The sequence below is a fragment of the Podarcis bocagei genome (genome assembly GCF_964188305.1).
Source record: "Podarcis bocagei genome assembly, chromosome: 7".
In the NCBI taxonomy this organism is placed as follows: domain Eukaryota; kingdom Metazoa; phylum Chordata; class Lepidosauria; order Squamata; family Lacertidae; genus Podarcis; species Podarcis bocagei.
Window position 1 is genome coordinate 32,810,200 of NC_138132.1, and position 24,406 is coordinate 32,834,605.

Below are 24,406 nucleotides of genomic sequence, written 5' to 3' on the forward strand. Positions count from 1 at the left end.
GAGGACGGAGGGAGACACCTCCTACTACCATACCCTATAGCCAGCGGAAACCAATTCGGGAGTTAATCCCACTGAACTAAGAAATGGGATCTACGCCTAACTAAGCGTGCACAGGATCGTATCGGGGTGCCACAATCCTCCTTGGCTCACTTCTTCTGTTCCTCCTTGGGAAACGTGGTTCTATTTCTTTGGTACATACAACTATTACCTTCTGGGGAGGTAGAACAAAAACTACAACTCCCAGGCTCCCACGCGGAAAGAACGCGCGTCGCTCGCGTATGGCAAAAAAAATATCGCGATACCGAACGACTACGAGGAACGTGGAGGGGGGGGAAAAGAAATTTGCGCCTGCGCAGTAAGTGGACGAAGTAACAAACGTAGAGAAGGGGCGGGGCTTACCCTCCTCAGTCCCAGCCCCGCCGCCATCTTGTTTCACCGCCACTTTGCGCTCGCTCCGTCCGTCACATCCCCGCCCCCCTTCCTCGTTGCGTCCGGGAGCGCGCGGGCTGCGGTTGACGCACTAGCACTCGCACCCGCCACCGGAGCGCAGCGGAAACCACGGACTCTTGATTAGCTTGGTGAGTCTGGGATGGATCTTTTTTGTTTGTTGGTTGGTGGGGGAGGGGTAGATCTCGTAGAGAGGAGTAGCAGCAGTTGGACTCTGTTTTCCCCCTCCCCCTCTCTCGGTGCCGCCATTCCCTCCCTCCCCGCTTCTGATTGGTTGGATGGGCCCTCCGGTGTTGTGTCTGATTGGCTGGCAGCGGGGTAAGGCGGCCGCCCGGAACTCCAGCTCGGCGATTGGGTGAGTGCCGCCAGCGGACCGTGGAGAGAGCAGGATGCAACGGAAATCGCATGTTTCCCCCGCCCCCGCCCCTTTCTGATGCCCTTAAGCGCCCAACGGTATTGGGGCGGGGCTGAGAGCGAGCGCGTGCGTCTGAAAGGGAATGCTTGGAAGTTTATGGAAGTAACCAGGATAGAGGGTGGGAGAGAAGGAGAAGTTGTCGGAGTGGGGCCGAGGGCAAGGTGATCAGAGAAGTGATCTGGGGGGTTCAGGCTTTGGGGTTTCAGTAGACCTTGAGGCATCAACATCCTGTGCACGCTTAAGGTGGTTGGACAGAAGGAGCCAAGTGGGACTTCAGAGTAAGCATGTTATAGGGTTGCAGGACCTAGAATCCTGAGAAAGAGGCAGTGGGCACAGTAGTTAGAGTAGCTCACATCTGTCAGCCATGAAGCTCAGTGTGTGACCTTGAGCTATGTGTTCTCCTCTCAGCCTTACCTATCTCTTAGATCCAGTGTGGTATAGTGGGTAGATTATTAGACTAGAACCCTAATTCCTATGCAGCCATGAAGCTCGCTAGGTAGCTTTGGGCCACTCACTGTCTCTCAGTCTCACCTGCCTCACAGTGCTGTTGCTGGGATAAAATAGAGTGGGGGAGATCCATGTATGCTAATGTGAGCTAGGTGGAGGAAGGATGAGATATAAATTTACTAAAGAATAAATGAACCAGGTTGTTGTGAGGATGGGGAGAGGGGTAGTAAAGGGCCATGTATATTGCCCTGAGCTCATTGGAGGGCTATTGTGATATTTAAATAAAGAACGACGCTGCCTCAGACATTGCATTCATCCTTTTCCATTCATCCAAGCCTTGACTTTGTTTTTGACCTGATTTTATTTAAAGCATCTTTATACCTTGCTATTCAGCTGAAAAGATTCCTAGATAGGCATACAGGCCAATAAGAAGCAATACAGGTTTATAATCTATAAAACATTAATGATGCACATGGAAAAGGGTTTGAGGAGGAAAGGAAGAAAATAAGCAAACTCTGCATAGAAGCTTTTATTATATTTTAAGACCCAAGGAAGTTATGTTCAACTGCTTTTGTGATTTCCCTCCCTTTGCTGCTCTGATAGATTTTGTGACACTTCATTTTTTCATTTGTGTATTGCTTGTTTAACTTTGATAAAACATTTATTGTGCAGGCATATCTCATTTTATCGCACTTCACTTTATTGCACTTCACAGATACTGTTTCTTACGAGGATGCAGTTGCAGGCAGCTTTGCTGCTTCCAGGGGAATGAAGCCCTGTGGTGCATAATAATAAATTTTTATTATTATGCCACCCCTCTTTGGGCAACTTGAGTGAAGCTGGCTGGGGCTAGGGCAAGGTTTTTCCTCTCCTGCCCCTGCAGCCGGGGGGGGGGGGGAGGCTAGCTTAATAGACTACAGTATAGTGTAAATATTAATTTTATATCACTGGGGAACAGAACCAAAAAGGGTGTGAATCACTCTATTGCAATATTTGCTTTACTGTGGTGGTCTGGAACTGAACCCATAATATCTCCAAGGTACCCCTGTATACTTCCCAAGCTTCACCCAAACAACTTTCCTTGCTTCCTCATAACTTGATTTAATCCTCTTGTTGTAAGTGGCTTTGAATATGCTGTCTGATAAAAAGGCATAGAAATGGGAGCATATTTGCATGGGAGCAAGTAAAGGTATCTTAATAGGAACATATTTTACAACAGTTTTCCTAGCAAACCAGAGGTTAAGCTAACCCCAGGAGGAGCTTGCAGCCGACAGTGTCACGACACAGTTTGGAAAGCTCTGCTGTAATGCATTGGAGGAGAGAGATGGAGGAGCAGTTGCAACTGCCTTGCAACATTCCACATTTTCGCCATTAAGCTTTTAATCCTGTGTGACTATGAATATAGTCAGCTACGTTTAAATGTCGTTTTTGAGTAAATGTCGTTTTGGAGGTTACTACTCCAGTGGACGCTCGGGTTGCGAACGTGATCCATGTGGGAGGCACGTTCGCAACCCGTAGCACCACGTCTGCGCACGCGCGGGTTGCGATTCGGCGCTTCTGCGCAAAGCGCGATTGCCGAAACCTGGAAGTAACCCGTTCTGGTATTTCCGGGTTTCGGCACATCCGTAACTCGGAAAAGCGCAACCTGAAGCGTCTGTAACCCGAGGTATGACTGTACTTAGAGATATTAGCAAATAGGTGAAACATTTGGCATGTTATAGCTGCTCTTGCGGCAAGTAACATGACACTGGGAATTGAAATACAGTGGTACTGCTGGTTGTGGACGGGATCCGATCTGGAGCTCTGGTCGGATCCTGAGGTTTCTGCAACCGGAGGGACTGCTTCTGTGCATGCATGCAGCACGGTAGAGTGTTTCTGCACATGCGTGCGCGGCGAAACACTTCCAGGTTTGCTGCTTTTGCAACCCGAAGTTTACGTTACCCGAGGGTAATGTAAGCCGAGATGCTACTGTACTATGTATAATTATTTGCCTTCCCTTAAAACCTGTATAATGGCCCTTTAATATTAAGTTCTTTATGAAGATGTTTTTGGAAAAGCATGTAATAATACCATTCATATAAAGTCTTTTGTACAATTAAAGTAAATAAGTAGGATAAATAGTGATAAATTACAACACTTCAGCTATAAACATGTAGAACTAAGTGGCTGTTTTCTAAAAACAGTACATGCACTATGTGGGAGAAAACACTAAACTTGAAACTCCAGATTTTATGTTAAGGGAAACATTACTACACCTTGAAGTATTCTGTCAAGCAAGTTTCCAGCTTGACTGCTATTATCTTCCTTTAATGTCCTGGCATTAACTAGGCAGCCCAGGGCTATATTTGACTCATAGTGACTTTGCTTGTGATTTCTGTGTCCTTGTCCTTCCCTACACAACACTGCTCTATTCTCAGCAGGTAGTATTGTCTAGTTAAAATGAGCATATGCTAGGAATGCAGGTGGGTGTAAATCAGGGGTTGGCAAAGTTTTTGTGGCTTGGGCCGGTTCATGGTCCCGCAGACGCCACAGTGGGCCGGAGTGCGCACACATGCATGCACAAATGCTATTTCCATTGCGGAGGAAGCGTGCCCAGCTTCCTATTGGCTGCAGGAGCTTCCTTCAGCCAATGGGAGCCAGCCACTCTACTCCACGCCGGTTTAGCACGGCGCACAGGAGCCGAGCGAGCGGTGGGGGTCCATGGGCTGGTTAAACGACCCCCATGGGCCGCTTGTGGCCCATGGGCCTTAGGTTGCCGACACCCTGGTGTAAATTGAGGCAGTTCAGTTGCATTAGAGCCAATGGGAAGGGGACCTGTGTATGCTATGAACCTCTGAGCTGCAAGGCATTCTTGCAGCAATATTGCTGCATAAGCCCCATTGGATATGTTTTTGTTTCCAAATGCATTTTTTCCACACACACACACACACACACACACACACACACAAAGGAACCTCTGACCCATGTGCCAAATTTAGCTTGCTTAGACCTCCTCATTTGACCTACCAGGCAATTTCCCCAAACTGGATCTTTCACAGTTGGCCCTTGTATCTCTCCCCATCTCCAAGATTTGGCCTGCCAAGTCCAAAAGATTCCCCACCCCAGCAATATAAACTTACCTCATAAATCTCAGTGGACTCAATAAAACTTATTTTTGAATAGATAGACACAGGATTGAACTGTGAAATGGCCATAAACTGATTTCTCTGACACATCATTATTTCTCACACTAAGCTGATATTGAATCCTCTCAAATTTGTTTGAAAGAAATAACAAATTCCATCCTACCTATCTCTTTCCTTGTTTTCTATTCTAATTTCCATTTGAAAGTTGTGTTATACTGTGTAGTACACTTCGGTGCGCTATGGCGTGAATCCCCCTGAAATCAGTGGAACGGACTTACTAATAAGCATGCATATGATTTTTGCAGTTCATCCCATTCAATTTGCCTACTACTCTGATGCAGAGGTGGAGAACCTGTGGCCTTTCAGATAACTCACTGGTAGAGCCTTGCATACAAATGGTCCCTGATTCAGTCCCCAGAATCTTCAAATAGGACTGGGACTGTTCCTCATTTGAAACCCAGAGAGCTGCTGCCAGTCAGATAATGAATGAATGAATGAATGAATGAATGAATGAATGAAATGGATTACTCACCCTTCACCAGCAGGTTCTGGGGTAGATTACAGCAGCTTGAAATTCAGTGTTAAAAACAGTTAAAACAAATCACAGGAAACACATATTGTCAATAGCCAGTGTAAAGATGTGCATCTTTAGCATTCATCAAAAGCTGTGTGGTGGGTTGGGAGATTCAGCTCTATGGGGATGGAGTTCCACATCTTAGGTGCTGCCACAGAAAATGCTGTCGCTCAGGCTGCCACCACCTGAAACTTCTGAGGGTAGCAGAGTTACCTTGGCTGCTCTTAAGACATGAAAGGGTCTTTAGGGAAATACCTCTGATATTTGGGGCATCAGTTGTTTACAATTTTAAATAGTAGCATGAGCACCTTCAATTGGGCCCAGAAACAAACTGGCAGCCAGTGTTTAGATAATATGGACCTAGATGGAACAATATCTGACTCTGTATAGGGCAGCTTCCTATGCTGGTTTGCAGTTCCTATTATCCCTGACATTGTCCAAATGCCAACAGTGTCCTTCAGCTCTCTATATTGGACAAACAGGCCAAACCTTACGCCAAAGAATAAACGGACATAAATCTGACATCAAGAATCACAAAACAGAGAAACCAGTAGGAGAACACTTCAATCTCCCAGGACATTCTATACAAGATCTCAAAGTAGCTGTTTTACTACAAAGGAATTTCAGAAATAGACTGGAAAGAGAAGCTGCTGAATTGCAACTCATTACCAAACTTAAAACCATGGAGAGACCTGGTCTGAACAGAGACATTGGATTCTTATCTCATTATATATGACTAAGCCATTTCTCACCTTCTCACCCCTTGCCTTTTCCTGTAAGACCTATTACAGTCGTTAAGAGTCGTCAACAGGCTCATCTCAGCTATCTGCCAATCTCCCATTCCCACCACCCTTCTGAGTAATACCCCTCCCCACCTTCTCACTATATAGAAGGATCTGGCAACTTCTGTTTCAGTGTATCTGAAGAAGTGTGCATGCACACGAAAGCTCATACCAAGAACTAACTTAGTTGGTCTTTAAGGTGCTACTGGAAGGATTTTTTTTATTTTGACTACGGCAGACCAACACGGCTACCTATCTGTAACATTGTCCATGTTGACAGTGGCTGATGGGAGTTGGAGTCCAACAACATCTGGGGGCCACCAGCTTCCTCACTCTAGCTCTAATGTAATCCGACACCATCATAGCTGTCTTAAGAGTTTTTTGTACTGTTAGGCCATGCAAACAAACTATTGATTCTGGAGCAGGAAGAGAACATGCAATGTTTCATCTTATAAAAGCTCGTTTTCAACATCTGTCACAACCATGAACATTATCCGTCTAAACAGTTTGACTAGCACAAGGACTTCCAGTGATGCAATAGAACTTTCCTTTCCCTGTGTACCTCCTGCGTGCCTGTAAATCTGCTCTGTAGGGTTGAAGGAACTCCTGGAACAGGTTTAGAGGAGAGGAAGCAGGCAGGAAAGTTCCATTATGCAATTAAAAGTTATTGTGCTAGCGAAGCTGTATAGTTGGATTCCATCCCATGTTTTTAATATCGGGATCATGGCCCTGTTTGACTCTTATTCTTTGTTGATAACAGTTTCTGCCTTGGAGGTATGGATTATGGGTTTTTTCGTTTTCTATTTCCAAATCATCATGCAGTTGTGTCTTAGCCCTAAATTTTTGCCCCAGGTTGTTCAGAGTAATCTTCTTCTTCACCGTCTCTACTTGGTTTATTCTCCTGATCTTGTTGAACATCTCGGCATCAGTTTTTGAAGTATAGGCCTCAGAGGCCTCCTATTCTTGATCTTGGATTTTCTGTTGTAGGACTCCTTTTTCAGCTTCTGAGATTTCCAGATTGTCTTTGGAGATCTTTATTACTCCACTATATTGATTTATTTTCAGCCTCAGCCTGCCTCAAATTATTTCTCCTGCAGGAACTTCTGATTTTCTTGGTCATATGATTGTCTTGCCTCAAGATGTCATAATAGTGGCTCTCTGTTCTTCTTCTTTTCTTGTGGCAGGGTCAGCTACATATCTGGATGCCCTGCTTTGAAAGGAATTTCATACAGTTATTGGGCTAATACTTTGTGCTGGATGTGCTTCACACTATGAGGCAAGGATCAAAACCAGAGTCAAACACAGTGATGCTTTCTAATGGCCCTGGAGGTCCATTCTCCTCCAAAGTGGATCTTTTGGGCAACAGTGTTCGGAACTCCCATTGTTCTAGGTGCATTTGGCAACAGGGAATTTCATTAGCTCAAGCAATTTCTGAGCTCTGGGTGCAGTACTGCACCTAAAATTTCAGTGGGAGGAAAGGAGGACCTTTTTCTGCCTCCCCAATTCCAGCTACTCTCTGAAGACTGGCGAAGAGACCCTCTTAAGATTATTAGGGAGGTGGGCAGGGGAAGGACTAGATCATGTGCAAAATGAACATAATATTTTAGCTGCAGTTCATTCATTTTCAGCTTTGTGTTCTTTCTTTTTTTAAAGCGTGTCTAGACATTCTGTTGTTGCACCCATAATCTAGATTTAAGGTGCCATTTAGTTCCTAGCTTTCATATCTCAGTTTCTAACACTGGTGGGCAGACTTGGCCTGAAGCTATCCCTCTTTCATAACTAGGGTTTGCTTTTTCTACTAAACCCATATTTCCTATTGCTTACTCTGCTTTTTCTGTCAGTCCCTGTAGAGGTTCCACTTGGAGAGTATGTATGTGTGCCTTGCTCTCCTCCAAAACGTGCCTTATTTCCTCTGAGTTTTTTGTTCCCTTTTGGTCTTTTTCTTTACTGTTTCTTACACTCTGACCTTCCCCACTCCCCTTTCTTCTCCTGATTTGGTCCATTTTTCTTCTCTAGAAATTAGGGGCAAGTTTGCTTCTCCACTGCAGTCTGAAGCTCCTGCTTTGCCTCTTGAGCAAGCCACACAATTTAGTTAGATGTGAGCTGTGAAAGCAGTAGAAGTAAATAATACTTCATAGCAGCCACCTATGCTTAAAGGTATGCTACCTTTGAACATGGGGAAGGGCCATAGCTCAGTGGGAGAGCATCTACCATGCATATACAGAATGTCCTGGGATCAATCCCTGGCATCTCCGAGAAGAGTTGGGAATGTCCTCTGTCTGTAACTCTGGAGAGCTGCTGCCAGTCAAGATAATACTAAGCTGAAAGGGCCAGTGGTCTGACCCTGTGTAAGGTACCTTCTTAGGTTCCTATTGCCGGAGCAATTTCAGTGGTTATTGCCAATGATTTTAATCTGTACTTTGGACCCATGAACAGAAGTTTAAAAAGTTTATTCTTCCTTCCCTGCTGCTATTATCAACTTAACATCACAGTGTTTCACAGAGAGTTATGAGCCTTAAATACCCTTTTTATCTGTAAACAGTGTGATAATGCACAGTAGCCAGCATGGTTTTTATCTGTGCAAGCAGCCACTTTGTGCGAGTTATTTCCATATGTGGACTTTTTCCACTAAAGCAGCGGACTTCCCCCCACTAAAGCAGGTATATCGTTGAAATGAAAGGCGACATACAAATTATTTTAATCAAGTAAATGAAAAGCTACAAATAAACAAATCTACGTGTTTGCATTCCACTCAAAGAACCAATGTTGGCCAAGGGTCCATTCTGTGTATCTTCACCAACCACACAAGTTCACTAATAACAGTAAGGCATTGCCTGCTTGGACAGCTTAGCCATACATTCCCTCCCTCCTAACCCTTGGATGTTGCAAGGTAATATGGCTATATCATTGTTACATTTCCTCTCACCCTTCTGCTATAGAACATAAAATACTATGCAGTATGGAATATAAAATACTGATCGCTTGTGTCTCCCTGTGCTCTTGAGGGAACTGTATTAATAATGACACTGCCCTTTCCAATCTACACAGTTTATATAGCTGCCCTAAGAGGAAAACAATATTTTGTTTACTTGTAAATTAACATAATTTAGTGATCAGATGGGCAACTTTGTTTAGGAAATATATGAAGAATCATTGGCTTCCTTTTCTGATTTAAATCAGTCCATTCTGGTGGAGGGTTATGCCAATTATTAGGATTAACAGGTGTGATAAAGTACCTCCCTACTCTTCATAAACTTCCTTCCATGTATAGCTTCCTACTAAACCAGGCATAGGCAAACTCCGTTCCTCCAGATGTGTGGGACTACAATTCCCATCACCCCTAGCTAACAGGACCAGTGGTCAGGGATGATGGGAACTGTAGTCCCCAAACATCTGGAGGGCTGGAGTTTGCCTATGCCTGTACTAAACCTTATGTGCCACAGTTCTACTCCCTCTTTTCCTTTTTTAGGCTGGAACTCTCTGCTTCCAAGAAACTTCTTTTTCTCAACACCCTTGTCAGGGATGGGAAATGTTCTTCCTGTCTGAATGGTGAGGAGCCCCTATTCTTTTCTAACATTTTATATTTCAAGTTGAAAACATCCACTTTAAAAAACAACTTGGAAACTAGCTTCTTAAGAAAAATGAGCATTGTTCATATAAGCAAACAGAGCAAAGACAAAATCGCATTGTCAGACTGTTTAGTACCCTTATTATGAACAGGAGAATGTACTTTTTCAGGCTTCCATTGAGTTTTTGTTTTGATCTGGCTGACTTCCGAGATGCAACTTGGTTCTGAAGAATTGCACAAGATCATTTAAAAATTATGCTTCTATACATGTTCCTTCTAGCTGTGAAGATTTGTGCATGTTGGTAGCTGCACTGACAGGAATATAGTAGCAGGTAGATTGATTTAAACCAAGAGGATTTAAATTGATGATTTATTGTACTAAGGTCAGGGTGCTAGTTATGCTGCATAAAGCCTTAAAACAGCTTGGGACCAGAATGCCTTAAAGGCCACCTCACCTGCTTGACCCCCCCCCTATGCAGGGATGTTTGGACTTTCCGAGTCTGGCAATGGGCCGTCAGAGGTTTGGAGTTGTTGGGACTTCCAATTTTGGAGGGAATTTGAAGCATGTTTTAAAATACTACATGGAGTCTAGTCTGGACTATGGGAAAGGGGTTGATTTGTTGAAAAGGGTCAAAAACACTACCAAGCTGGAGTTCCCACGAGTGAAAGGAAAATATGAAGAAGAGCTGCGGAAGGGACATGGAAGAGATTTGAAGGCCTCGGACATAAGATCACCAGGTTAATGTGCCAGACTAATGGGATAAAAAGGACTGACAATCCTGGGACCGGGGGAGGGGACGCTGGAAGAAGATTGGATTGTTTTTTCTCTCTTTTTTATCATTAGAAATGTTTAATGAACGTTGGAAAAATGTTGAAATGAAACTACTTGGCTCTTGTAAAAATGTTTAAAGAATTAGGTAAAAAGGTAATGGTTATGAGAAGCTGGTAAAAATAAGATTTAAGTTTTAAGTTTTAAGGTTTTATATAAGATAAGATGAAAATAGAGTAAGGTAATGTAATGACAGAATATTATGAATTATGGAAAGGATTTGCTGTGACAATTATTAATCAAGATACAAGAGATGGGAGGAGGAGGAGCTCATGGAAAGAAGGTAATGAAAGTAGAGAATATGAAAATGGCACCTGGCACCCAACTTTTACAAATATCACTGAAGGAACCCTTGTGCCAGGTTTGGTGACGTAATCTCAAGAGATGGCCAAACCTATGCCAAAAAATAGGCAAAGTCATGCCAAAATGATGTTTTGGTCTGCCATCTTAATTCAAAATGGTGCCTGGCATCAACTAAGTCTTCCACCCTTACCTTGGGAACCCTTGTGCCAACTTTGGCAATGATATCTCAAGAAGTGCCAAACTCAGAGAACAGACAGATAGGCTAAACTGTTTCCAAAAGATATAGAAGATTATTTTATTTTTCAATGTTGTTGTTTTTTAAACCCATTCACATTTGTGTTTGGGGCCTGGGGCTGCTTGGCATTTTGTATATCAGATTGTGTAAATGCCTCAAGTTCATATCTAGATTGGCAGAAGAGAATGGAACAGCAAAGATTCTCTTCTGCCAATCCATTCATGGCTGCTGCTTCTCCCACCACCCCTTTTAGAAGCAAAAGAAGATATTAGAAGCAAAAGAATTCAGCCTTTCATATATGCACAGAATAATTGGCTTGCTTGCACAACAGGTTGTGCACATTTGCCTGTGAGTTGGGATGGCATTATTATATTGCTATATTGTATTACAAGGAATCATTTACTCTTCCCAAAGACCAGTTGCAAGGCTTGCCTAAACATATGCAGTGTGTTCTCCTGATCCAAGAGCTTGGGCTTTGGGGAAGAAGGGATTTGTGCAATGCAAGCACCATAGCACTTCTGTTTTTTGCCTCTGGATTGAAAACTGCTGTACACAGTTAATTTAGTACTTGGTCGCAGTTCCAGGTTCGCAAAACAGAAGTAAGGTTTGCCTGTTAGGTTATCCACTTTCCACGTACATTTGTTCAGTGAAATACTGTGTTTTATTACAATTCAGGTAAAACATTGTAATGTTGCAAGAGATTATGGTGGTGTTGGTCTTAACATTGTTTAGTTGAGTTACTCTAATGCAGGCATAGGCAAACTTCAGATGTTTTGGGACTACAACTTCCATCATCCCTGACCACTGGTCATGTTAGCTAGGGATGATGGGAGTTGTAGTCGCAAAACATCTGGAGGAAAGAGTTTGCATATGCCTGCTCTTAATGTCATGGTGGTTGTGGAGGAAGCGCAGCTTTGTTGCCATGGTCTGAGCTACTCAGAGATCAAGGGAGGCAGGAGAAGGACATGAAAAAAGAGAGAAAGAGGGAAAACTTAGGAAAACAGGCCTGAGAGGGCAGCAGCCCAAGACAAGTAGGCAGTATTAGGAAAGGAGGGTTTTGGTTAGAGAGAGGGAGAGGTGTCAGGGAGAAGAAGGAACCTAGGAAGAAAGAGGCGTTGCGGGTCATTCAGTAGATAGACAAATGCATCTGACAAAGTAGGCTTTAGTCCATGGCAGCTTGTGCTGTGTTAGGGAAGGTGCCACAAGGTTCTTATGCAGTATCTGAATGTTCTCATGAAAAGCATGCAGGTGTAGGTGCATAAAATGATTTCACCTGCCTTTTGAATTATTATATTGGCAATGTCTTTGGCAGCTGCAGGAAGCTGAGCTCAGTTGCGGGCATGGAAACCTGCCGCATTTCTGGCAATTGATGTGTAACTGCTGATGTGTGGGAAGCGTTTGTGATGACTGTGTGCAGTAAGGGAATCCCTTGATGAGCAGCTAGTTTTGCCAGAAGACCACTTTACCAAGAGGGGTGGGTGGGAAGAGAACCAGCGCTCCTAAGCCTCAAGTCTGCTGATGAGTCCTGCTGCCATAAGGGTGCCTGTGTACTCTAATAATGATATGTGCCCACTGTTTCTCTTCTCCCCTTTACTTCTGAGCAACCCCAGGTGCTTGCTGTTGCTCTGTATTTCAATGCCTGTGAAGCTATACTGTATATGGACAGCCTCTGGGGCCAATAGGCATGCTGTGAAAATTACAGCTTTTTTTAAAAAAAGATTTTTTTTTAATTACCAGGTTTTTTAAAATCCTATGATTAGCAGAGCCAAGTTTTTATTAATATAATGTGAAGGAAAGGGCCAGAAATGTAGATGTTACTGTGCTGGGTACAGACAAAAAGGGGGAGGCTTGCCTTTCTTTTTCACGATTTCCTATTCTCATTGCTAAAAGTGTGTCTTTGCCAGAAATTCCTTTTATGTAAGTTGTTTCTAGCTTGAAGTCTCCGTGTCTGACCCCTGTTCTGCATCTCAAGGTAACTTTAAAACAGGAAGTGTACAAAGGAGGTTAGTGATGACTGGAGCAGCCAATCCAGCCTCTGTGATCTTCCTAGATAAAGGGGCTTAGCCAATGAGATGCAGGCGGAGGCGAGGTTTGGTGTCAAATAGCATGCTAGATTGAATGTCTTTGACTGTTAAAGTGGAAGGAGGCTGCACAGTGTTTCATTGGAGTCTCTGGGAGTTTTTCACTGAGGCAGGGGTCAGCTGAAAGACAAAGAAAAATGGCGAATAGTTTGTTGGGAGGGCAGCTGTTCAGTTTTGTACCACAGTGGACACTCCAGAGACCTTTTCCTGCATCTCCTGCTGCCTTTGTTTCCTCTTCCTCCACCTCTGGTTTTGTGTGTGTTTGTGTGGAGAAGGGCTAGGAATGACTTAATTAGCTCTGTCAGAGGAAGCACAATTAACTGCACATAAAATAAACGCAATCCCTGGTAAGTTTTTTTAATTGTTTTTGTTTTGTTTTCTATGTAGCGATCCTAGCTGTAACCAAGAATCCAAGAGTGCAGATAAGTTGAAACTGTCTCAGAAAATGGCCCCTTTGCATTCCTTGCATACCTTACGGAGGAGCACCTACCTTACCTTGCTCTCCTTGGCTTGTGCATGCCCTTTAGCTGGCTCCCTGTCCTCCCCCCACCCACCCCCCGCTTGCCCCCACTTCTGTAGCTGTAAAAGGAGATGTGTGAGGAAAGAGATTAATTTGTGCAGAGATGCCTAATCTTTTGTGCAAGATCTGGGTTGAAAACCTGGAACTCTTTCTCTCCCCCCCCCTTTCCCCTTCTGATAATTTGTCTTTGTTCAAATGCACTGAAGCTTTCATAGAAGGAGAAAAACATAAGGGAGTTGTTCTTCAAATGCCCTTTTGATTTTGGGAAATACAAAGAACATTGGCAACACATTTGGAGGAGTGGGGGTGTCGGGAGGAGAGTTAGCATTAACCTGCTCCCTTGCTATATACCATTCAGTCTTTAGTAGCTGAGGCCTTAAACTGATACATTACTCTGTACATATTAGCGTTAATGTAGGTGCCATGCATTTGTAAATCTTGGCAACATTTTTTCACCTGTCATCTCCCCCCCCCCTGCCCCCCAGTGCTTATAAAGCTTCAGCGAGGGGGGTGTATTACTTGCTTAAATCACCATCGTTCTGAACGGCAGCTGTCATTCTGTATTGTATTGCATGTATCATAAAGTCAGTTTCCATGTGCTGTGATCTGAAAACCTTTGCAGCAACCACATTTTGTTGATGTGGGGAAGTAAAGGGGACGGAGAAGGGTTTAATCTCCTGCCCTTGTAGTTTCTGCCTCTTATCTAGGTTAAGTGAGACAAGTTTTTCCTTTGGTCACAGGCTACTAAAGACTTTGCTGTGGGTACCAAAAGACTTGCATCTCTTTTGCAGACTTCTGCTTTCTTTTGACAAGTATTAGAAGGCTTTTGCTTTTCTTCTTAGTTGTAAGTAGATGATGAAGGTCACTGGGATGTTCCTACCACTGAGATCAGTCATCCTTTACTGGAAGAAGGGGAACAAGTGCACTCTGGAATGGGTTACCTGTTTGCATTGAGTAAAGACTGACACTCATGGCTTTTTTATTTTTTACATTTCTCCCTCATAGTTGGAATGGTGTTGCAGTAAAAGTTGCTGGAGCAAGGCCTTCCTTTGCTAACAAGAGTGACCTTGAAGCACTGCTTCTCTGAGTTTTAACGATTGAAGGACAAAGTTTGTTTATGCTGTTCTTAGCTATCAAGAAGCATCTGGATTAGGAGGAGGCTGAAGAGTTATTTGTAATACCTGAGCAAAACCATAGTTGGTATAAGTAAGTGGAAGACTGAAACTGAAGCCATTTAAACAAAAATCCTTGAAATTGTTCTCCCTCCCCCCCCTTTGCCTCAGTTCCAAAGTTTCCAAGGGATTGTGATATTTAAGAAGATAAGGAATGTTGTTTTCTGTCCTTATATCCTGCCTAACCTTTCTCCACTGGCTTTGGAAGTTAAATTTTGAGCGTTCAAAGCAGGTTGCCACCCCCCCCCAATGTAATGGGGTGATGAGCAGGGGCACAACCTAATTTTGCATCAACATTAAACATAGTGTTAACATAAGAGTGTCTCTTGGAAATAAACTTTACCAAGTGTCAGTTTCTAAGGATGGATTTTACACCACCCTTCAAGAATCAGCTGTTCATGAATGAGGGTGGCAAGCATCCAGCCACCCATTAGCCTTGTTGGCTCAAAATTGGCCCTGGTGTCTTGAGTTGCTGAAGGGGACAGGAAGCTTGTTTCTCCTCCTCCACTGCCCTGACCCCATGTATGCTGCTGGCATGTGTGTGTGTTTGTGTGAGGGAGAGAGAGAGAGATTGTGAGATTGCTGCTGTCTCCAGCTACCTCTAACTTCATTTGTCCCCATTTGCAAGCAGCAACCCCTTGCTGGACATAGATCTCCCAAACAGATGCTCTGGTTGCCCAGTAGCAGCTCTCACTTAACTGCAAAAGCAAGATATCCCATTTCATGGATGTCCTCAGGTCTCCCATCCCCCCCCCCCCAGCTGGCACAGAAGTTTTGCAAATGTCTATGCATCCTTGTTTCTGCTGTAGTTAAGAACTTAGGGCACATTCCTGAAATGAATAGCAACATCAGTGGAGCTTGTACAGTAGAGCTTCCTTGTGGACTATGCCACTGGCATATTCTGTGTACATTGCTACACTTATTTCTTCCAACTAGCTTCTGTATTGCCCCAGTATTAGCTCCTCATGGAAGGGTCTGATAAGATTCAAGCCAAGCCTATTGGTCACCACCATCCTTAAATGCATAGACTCTGCTTTGCACGTATAAAGGTGTGTTAGGAAACTGCAGAACTGGCCTTTTTATGAATCATAAACCAGGCATTGTTTTGCTTTTATCCTAGCACCCCAGTTTCTCAAGATTGACCCTGTTTTCGCTAAAGCTTGCAGTTCTGTGTCCTAGATAAAATGAAAGCATGCCTCCTGTCCCTTTATTCAAGTCATTGAACCAACTGGCAAATAGAGGATAGCAGTAGATCTCCATGTAAAGGATTGATGATGTCACTCAAAATGTGATTGCCATTTTAGTGACATTAACAAGAGTATTGCTCTGTTCAGGCTTATTCAGGGCCTTGACTGAGGTCTTCACTTCTGTTTGACAAAATTTAGGCTGTCATTAGGTTGTTATAGAGGATTTGGAGAAGATGAGGTTATTGAAGTGCATTTTTGAGGGAAGTCTGAAGGAAGTAGGAGTCTTGACTATGAGGAGGACATGTTTAGAGAAAGGCTACATGGAAAAGAATGATGGAACATCAGTACTGTTTACCATGATTTTTAGGCTGCTTGATGCTTTTCAGACATGCATTCTACAGAACCTTGGGGATCCTTGCATCTTTTTAGGTGTTCTATAATGAGAAGACTAATAATGGCGGACAAGCTCATTTTCAGGGTATCTTGCTCACTACTGCCATTTTCCTCCCTCAGTGGTTTGTGCTAACCATAGTTTAGAACCCAAGCCATGGTTTGAGCTTCCCCAAAGCACTAGGCAAACCTCTCTTAAAGGAGCCTGTCTGCTTTCATTTCCCATGCACTCAGCTTTTTTCGATGGTGTAGTAACCTCTGATATTATTGTTCTATTACCTCCAATATGGTTTGTTTATGTATGCTAACACATAGCTGGCATAGACCATGTTTTGTAAATGCACTCCAGGCTATGGTTTCTGATAAATAGCTTATGGAACATTTATGTGTGGGCATTGTCAGGTCTTATAATATCAATAACGTCTTGTATCTCTTCAACCTTGTGGAAGCATTTGGAAGCATGCATACTAAATAGTTGCTATAACTATTAAACATACTTGTTTGCAGCTATATAGAGCCTTCAGTGTAGCAGCATTTTAGAATGCCTTTCATCATTCAACTTATGTGCCTTTTATATTGCAGAATTACTGCTGCTTAGAGCTAAGGAACATATTTCTGTTGACTTTCTTTGTAAGGATGCTAAGCAAGATCACTTACATGAAGGCTGAGGCTGCAATTCCATGCCCATTTTTTCGACTAAGTCCTGTTTGAATACAGTGGTACTTCTTTCAAGTAAGCATTCATAAGATTGAGTTGTAACTGTTCCAAAAGTACAGACTAGGAGTTACCAGGCAAAAAAAGCATCCCCACGTGATGCAAACTTTTAATGTCCATGCTTTTGCTTAGTAGAATCAGTGTTAGAAACTTAGATATATAAGCTAGGTGCCAAATGGCTCCTTAAACCAGGGTTATAGTCGCCAAAATGGAATGTCTAGTTGCCATTTTGGGGCCCGACAGCTCGAAAGCCGTATTTTTCAATACAACCTTTTGGTTCCTGAAATTCATTCTGATTGTGCAGTTAAATATAGCAGATTGAATTCTACGGGATGTGTTGCTAATGTGTGAAAACAGTCAAGATCCAAGGATCCCCAGGCATGCACCTCCAGACGGTGGAGATGTAAGGCACCATACTGGTGCCCAGGCATCTTCTCTTGGTCACAAGTGGTCAATAGCCAGGTGCTAAATTTCAATTTTCAATTTCAAACGCTGAGTAGAGTCATAAGCATTTATGGAGAACTATACATGTTGCACAGTTCAAGTTGTTGGATGTGCAATTCCTGGTTGCTAGTCCCTGAGTCCAGTAGGAAATCCACATGTACGGTATATAGCATTTGTTATAACTGCATGTTATAATAATTAACCTAAGTAGTTAGATATCCCCTCCAGTAATTCTCGTTTACATAGAAAAAACAAATTTTAACACAATGTTTGATAGGTGGAAATGAATCAGTTTTAAGACTGTGACTGTGTTCACATGATCATGTCCTGGTTTATTATTACTTAGTATGCAGTTCCGTTGCTCCTCCCTTTGCATGGGTGGCAAAACAAACCAGGAAACTGCACGTAGCCTTAGTTTCCCATTACAGTACATACAAATGGAAATTGTGTTTAATGGCTTCCAGCCAATTCTAAACACACCCTATAACAATTTGTATTAAACTGATACCCCACACCCTGCAGATTAAATGTTTTGTATGTCACTTTGAGAGAATCTTATAGATAAATTAAATAGAAAATTGACAACTAATCTATGATCTGGAAATATTGTACATATAGCAGACTCTCACTAGCAGTGTAATGTTTGAGACATAGGTACGCATATACATATGTATTTAATACCCTGATTTCCATTATCCTTGTGTCTGTGTGTTTGGATGGAGGAGGATTGCAGAACTTGGGCATTACACACAATGCTGTAAGTTCAAGAGGACTACGGTAGTGGTAGGAGGTGGTGCACATAGAATCTGACACCCGAAAACACACATACCCACCCACCCACCCACCCACCCACCCACAGAGTACTCCCAGATTGCAAATGTGCAATTTGGCCATAAAAGGAAGGGATGAATTATAAGGAATAATAATTGGCCAATGTTCAAAACTTGCATTGTTCTAGGCACATTTTGCGACAGGGAATTTCATTAGTGTGAGCAGTTTCTGAGCTCAGGGCGCAGTATTGCGCGTAAGATTTCTGTTTAAAACTGCAGAGTGGAAGGAAAGGGGGATCTTTTCTGCCTCCCCACTCCAGCTACTCTCTGAAGACTGGAGAAGAGACCCTCTTAAGAGTATTGGGGGGTGGGGAGGGAAAAGACCGGACTATGTGGAAAATGAACACAATATTTTAGCTGCAGTTCATTCATTTTCAGCTTTTTGTATTCTTGTTATAAAAAAGTGTGCCTAGAAATTCTGTTTTGGCACCCATAACCTAGGTTTAAGGTGCCATTTAGCCCTTAGCTTTCATATCTCTGTTTCTAACACTGTAATTGGCTTGTGCTTTCACTAAACGTTATTCTATCCTTTAGTCCTTTTAACACAAGCCAATGAAAAATAATTAGAATAATTACTTTTTCCAAAAAAAAAGAAAGATTGGAACTTTTCAGCATACAATACCATAACAAGCTAAAAAAAAAAAAAAGAATATTTTACACCATCTGCAATCCTAAAGGATAAGGGATTACAAATAATGTTTAGCCAGCTTTGTAAAAATCAAGAAAATCTACATTTGTTGAGTGTGGTGCTTAAGATATGTTTTGAAAACATAATTCTCCCAGAGGCTGAGAATGAATTACAGAGAATGGAGGAAGCAGTCTGTACCCTCTACAGTTAGAACTTCATAAAGCTGCCATTAAGTGCAACATGGAATGAAAAATAACAGAAGTTGTGGTTCAGTAACTGGTTCAGAACATTTATGTTTTCAGTTGTTATAATCTGGTCATTGATGTTGACCTGGGCCAACTTATTGAGTTGGTAAAGACCACCTACGAGATTCTCAGATCACACAATGGCCAAGGGTGGCCAAAGTGTAGATCACAAGACATGTAGCTGACCCTCTCATTGTTGCAGTACAGCCAGTACACAATTGTCTGTGAAAATGTGTGGCACCTCATACTAAATTTAGATGACTTGGCAAAGTGTCTAGGAATAAGCAACTGTGAGCCTCAGAGGCCAGATTTGGCTCCTGAAGGTATACTGACTCTTTAATTGTCCACTCAGAGGTTTGATGAAAATTCTAGCTCCCATGTTTTCCTGAAATGATACAGTAAATATGTTCTTTTAAGAGGCCACCAAGAAGACATAAAGGAAGCTGCCTTATACTGAGTCAGACCAATATGACATTAGATACCTGACAAGTGACTTGTTCCACTCACCTGTCTAAGGTCCTTATGCAGTGCTTCCGAGTTGTCCATCAGCCAGCTGGTTGTCAGGTATTAGCAACAGCTTTGGGTTCAAACCTGTTTTCTGAAGGTGTCAGCTGCATAAGTCAGTTCTGTACAAAAAAGCTAGATTTTAGCAGCAGTTTCAATACAAACTGTTTTGTGCTGTGATGATAAGAATAACAATAATAATAATTTATTTATATCCCACCCATCTGGCTGGGTTTCCCCATCTACTCTGGATGGCTCCCAATCAAAAATTAAAAACACAATACAGCATTAAACATTAAAAACTTCCCAAAACAGGGCCACCTTCAGATGTCTTTTAAAAGTAGGATAGTTGCTTATTTCCTTGACATCTGATGGGACGGCATTCCACAGGACGGGCGTCACTACTGAGAAGGCCCTCTGTAGCTTCACTTCTTGTAGTGAGGGAACCACCAGAAGGTCTTCGGTGCTCGACCTCAGTGTCCGGGCTGAACGATGGGGGTGGAGATGCTCCTTCAGGTATACAGGACCGAGGCCATTTAGGGCTTTAAAGCAGTGTTTCCCAACCTTTTTTGGGCAAAGGCACACTTGTTTGATGAAAAAAATCTCGAGGCACACCACCATTACAGCCCCGTGATGTCAGCGCGCAGCGTCACGCCAGGAGGGACGCACGAAAGTGTAAGTTTCAATTTTTTTCCCTCCCCCTTGCCAGGGAACCTCCAAGCTTTGGGGGTGGGGGGGGGGAAGAGGCAGCAAAGCGAGGCAGGAAGGAGAGCGCGGCTTGGCTGGGTGAGCTTTGGCAGGGGCAGGGAATGAGAGCCGCGAGGCGGGCGCTGCGGACGGAGGCGCTGCCCGCCGAGCTCACAGGCAGCCAGGCAGGCAGACGGCGAGAGCCCCGCGCTGGGCGGCCTCTCCTCGCCGCCGCCGCCCCGCCTCTCGCCGCCCGACTCGCCCGCCTCCCTCCAGGCAACATCTCGCGGCACACCAGGCAACATCTCACGGCACACTAGTGTGCCGCGGAACAGTGGTTGGGAAACACTGCTTTAAAGGTCAGCACCAACACTTTGAATTGTGCTATTGATGGGGGCAGGAAAGGGTCTTGCTCCACCAAAGGAACAATTGGGAACTCATTAAGCCCATAATATTTCCTTAGTAGCCACATTGGTACCTGCCTCACACCTAATGTCACATGTGATCTATTCCAGGCCAGATTTTGTCCATGACCTGGAGGCATAGCTGTCAACCTTCCCTTTTTTTTTGCAGGAAATTCCCTTATTCCAGCACTGTTTCCTGTTGCTTCCCGCTGCTATCCTGGATTGTTAGATATCCCGTATACTGTCCCCAGGACAGGTGAGGCTGCTGATCCCTTATTTTCAAATCTGAAAGTTGACAGCTATGCCTGGAGGTTCCCCACCCCTGGTTTGAACTGACTAGCAGCAGCTTTCCAGGGTCTCAAACAAGGGTCCTTCCCAGCCCTATCAGGAGATGCCAGGGACTGAACATGGGAACTTGTATACTGGATGTGTGCTCTCCTACTGAGCTACAGCCATTCTCCCCAATAGGAAGTTAAATCTTAACTATTTCTAAAATGTGTGTGTGTGTGTTTTGTTTAGTTTTTTTGGAAAATGTATATAAAATACTGCTCAAGATTACTGTTTTTAAACAGTGTCTTAGGGTCCAAGAAACTACCGTATTTTTCGCCCTATAGGACGCACTTTTTCCCCTCCAAAAATGAAGGGGAAATGTGTGTGCGTCCTATGGGGCGAATGCAGGCTTTCGCTGAAGCCTGGAGAGCGAGAGGGGTTGGTGCGCACCGACCCCTCTCGCTCTCCAGGCTTCAGGAAGCTCTGCACAACCCTCGGGAGACCGGCTCCGAGGGTTGCGCAGAGCTGCCTGCAGTCCCGGGATCAGCGCAGCTCTGCGCTGCCACTGGGAGCGGGGCGCGAAGTCCCGCCCAGCTCCGGATGGCCGCACAGAGCTGCCTTCAGTCCCGGGATCAGCGCAGCTCTGCGCAGCCGTCGGGAGCAGGGCGCGAAGTTGTGCCCAGCTCCGGATGGCCGCGCAGAGCTGCCTGCAGTCCCGGGATCAGCGCACTTCTCCCCACAGCCAGCCCCACAAGCTCGGGGAACAGCATGGGGCGCAAAATACGGTAGTCTCTTAACACTTTGGAAAGATGAATGGGCAGGAGCAGGTGCAGATTAGGGTGGGATCAGTGTGCCTTAAGCATGAGGTCTCCTGTTTTTCAGAATGTTGTCAGCTTAAAAGAGAGCACACCACAGAGTTCACCCTCAAATCACAAAACTTAAAGGACAAACCACACCTCCTGTGTACATGACATGCAGTGTTTCACCCCTGAGTTTCAGTCTTTTCAGACTTACATTTAACAACGTATCTAAATTACAATGTTGAATTGATCTTTTCTAAGGTGGTTCCACATTTGGAAAGTACCTTGCTAACGTGGAAAATCTGAATGGTTGTGAGGAAATGTAAAATAATGAGCTGTTTGATAAACTAGACCCAGTAAATGTTTAACTTGGAAGTACCATTTTTATTTATGTCCTTGAACTGCTCTGTTTAAAGACAACTACAATAGATGGAAATAGCGATGCCAATGAGTTTTGCTTTTCTCTTAATACATTACCTTTTAAAACTAGCAAGTGAAGCATTTTCCAAATGAACTGTGATTGTGGTGGGGCACCAGCAAAAGGTCATTTCTTCTCTTGGTGAGCATTTAGCTTATTGCCTTTCTTCTGGAATTTTGCTGCATGCTGTTTCTGTAGCTACTTGTGATTCCTCCGTCTGCTTGTAAATTGAAAATCCTCCGACCTTGCATGAAAGAAACTGCCAAGGCAACTGTGTTTCACCAGTGTCTCAAGTTTTTGAGTACATGAATTGGATTATGTATGGTGCGGCTTTACTTAACTTCTTATTCTTTATTTTGTGGGCACAACTTGTGCTTAGCTACTCTTAATTGTGTGGATTATAAACACTTAACAAAAATAAGTTAGTGAAAGCAAACTTTTCCACAAGTTAACAGCCAGGTTAAGAGCCCCAGATTCTTTTTCATATATGTGGAAATGTTAGCACTTAAGTATCTATTTAAGAAGAGATGGTTATAGAACCAACACAATAGAACCAAATCAGTTATGCTTCTAAGAGGCAGTGCCATGTCTGCACCTTGAGAGATTCTATGATCAGAATAAACATGCTGGTTACAAGTTCCTTTTTCAGTACCCCTCTTGTGTTCCCACTTTCTTGGTCTACTTCATGCATCTGGTGGGAAGTTGGTTGCTGCCTATAAAAGTTTACTCTGGCTTTTTGCTGTTTTGCTCTGACTTATTTTCCAACTTCCTTGTGCAGCCATGAGAACTAAAAACGATCTTAAAAGTTGAAAGAGTCAAGAAGTCAATTACTGTGCTGCCCAGTGCATTTGTAGATGCATGGGATACACACTTCACTGCCAATAGAAAATGTCTCTTGCTAGATGATAAGGACTTGGCCAGACCCAGCCAATGATTCCTGTAGGCATGTGTTTTGTTTCCAAGAGTGGACAGCCATGTGCTTCTGGGAAACTTGCCTGAAGGCAATGGCTCCTCCCTGTTGCTTGCCCCACCCATCACTTGAGGTATATGGAGGTTTTATTTATCTAATGTGACCAGTAACTGTTGATAGATCTATCCCCCATGAATTGCCTAGTCCCTTTTTAAGGCCATCTGGCCATAACCACATATTTTACTGTATGCACAATGGGGGAATGGAACTAGGACTAAGCATGCTTGCCTTAACACATAATGACACGATACTTATTTCTATGTTCTTATGTGTGTACATAAACCTTCTCTCTTGCTTTTTGAGGGTGAGGTGATTCTCTACTATGTGTGTAGACTTTCCAGCCAGTAATTTTGTGGACAAAATTTCAGTTTGTGTAGCTGTAGAGGTGCAAGTAGTGTTGGAAGAAATAATTTAGGTCCAGCCATGGAACTCCATCCTAAGGGAAGTCAGGCAGTTCTCTCCCCCCCCCCATCCCCACCACCCCTTTCCTGTATTCAGCAAACATGTAAATACTTATTTGGCCAATAGTTTTATGAAGGATAGTACTGCTTTTAACATCTGTCTGGTGTGTAGTTTTGAATTGCTTTTACATAATTTTATTGTGAGCTGCCATAGTCTCCTTTTGGGAAGGAAGAGTGGAATATAAATTTGGAATAAATTCACTTTCTAGATGTCAGCTTCAGCCTAAGAGTTGGGTGGATTTGTCACAAGCCCTTTTTAGCCTGGGCGCTTTCTAACCTTCGATGCAGAGCTACATATTTATATATCCCTATTCATACACACACAATTGGCCTCTAATGGGAAGATCAGCTTTATTTTGAAAGTTCACTTGCATTGAGTATGTAAAAATAGATCCCTGTGTCATCTTCACATGAGATGTCAGACTTGTATGGGTTCTTTCCACTGCCACTGCAAGTACCGTATTTTTTGCTCCATTGGACGCACCGGACCATAGGACGCACCGGACCATAGGAGGGGGAGAACAGGGAAAAATTTATTTTTCTTGTTCTCCCCCTCTAAAACAAGGTGTGTTCAAGATACATTCACCAGAGCTTGTGGGGCTGGCGGTGGGGGGAAGTGCTGCTTTCCCCAACCGCCAGCCTCAAAGATCCCTGAAGCCTTTGGAGCGTAGCACCCCACTGCCCTGCAGAGGTTTGCGCGCAGCCATCCCCAAGCTAGAGCAGCGAGACGGAGCCCTCCGTCTCGCTGTTCTGGCTTGGGAACAGCCTTGCTAGCTTCTGCAGGTCAGCGGGGTGAAGGCACCCCGCTGCCCTGCAGAGGTTTGCGCGCAGCCGTCCCCAAGTTAGAGCAGCGAGACGGAGACCTCTGTCTCGCTGTTCTGGCTTGGGAACAGCCTTGCTAGCTTCTGCAGGACAGCGGGGTGAAGGCACCGTCCCCACCAGGCGCGCAAGACGTG

The 24,406-nt window shown here is 43.8% G+C and overlaps 1 protein-coding gene across 3 annotated transcripts in view; it reads left to right on the forward strand.

Moving 5' to 3' along the window:
- Nucleotides 1-426: 426 nt before the first annotated feature.
- Nucleotides 427-24,406, forward strand: part of NFYC (nuclear transcription factor Y subunit gamma) — a 55,112-nt gene continuing 31,132 nt past the window's right edge. Inside the window, exons 1-2 of one of the 3 annotated variants that reach the window (XM_081200066.1) lie at nt 429-578; nt 2,025-2,090. In XM_081200066.1, the coding sequence (XP_081056192.1) occupies nt 2,078-2,090 (13 nt within the window). In that variant the 5' untranslated portion in view covers nt 429-578; nt 2,025-2,077. Of the gene's footprint in view, nt 579-2,024; nt 2,091-12,910; nt 13,154-24,406 lie in introns of those variants that run through there. The other 2 variants (XM_081200067.1, XM_081200068.1) reach the window with 2 other exon arrangements.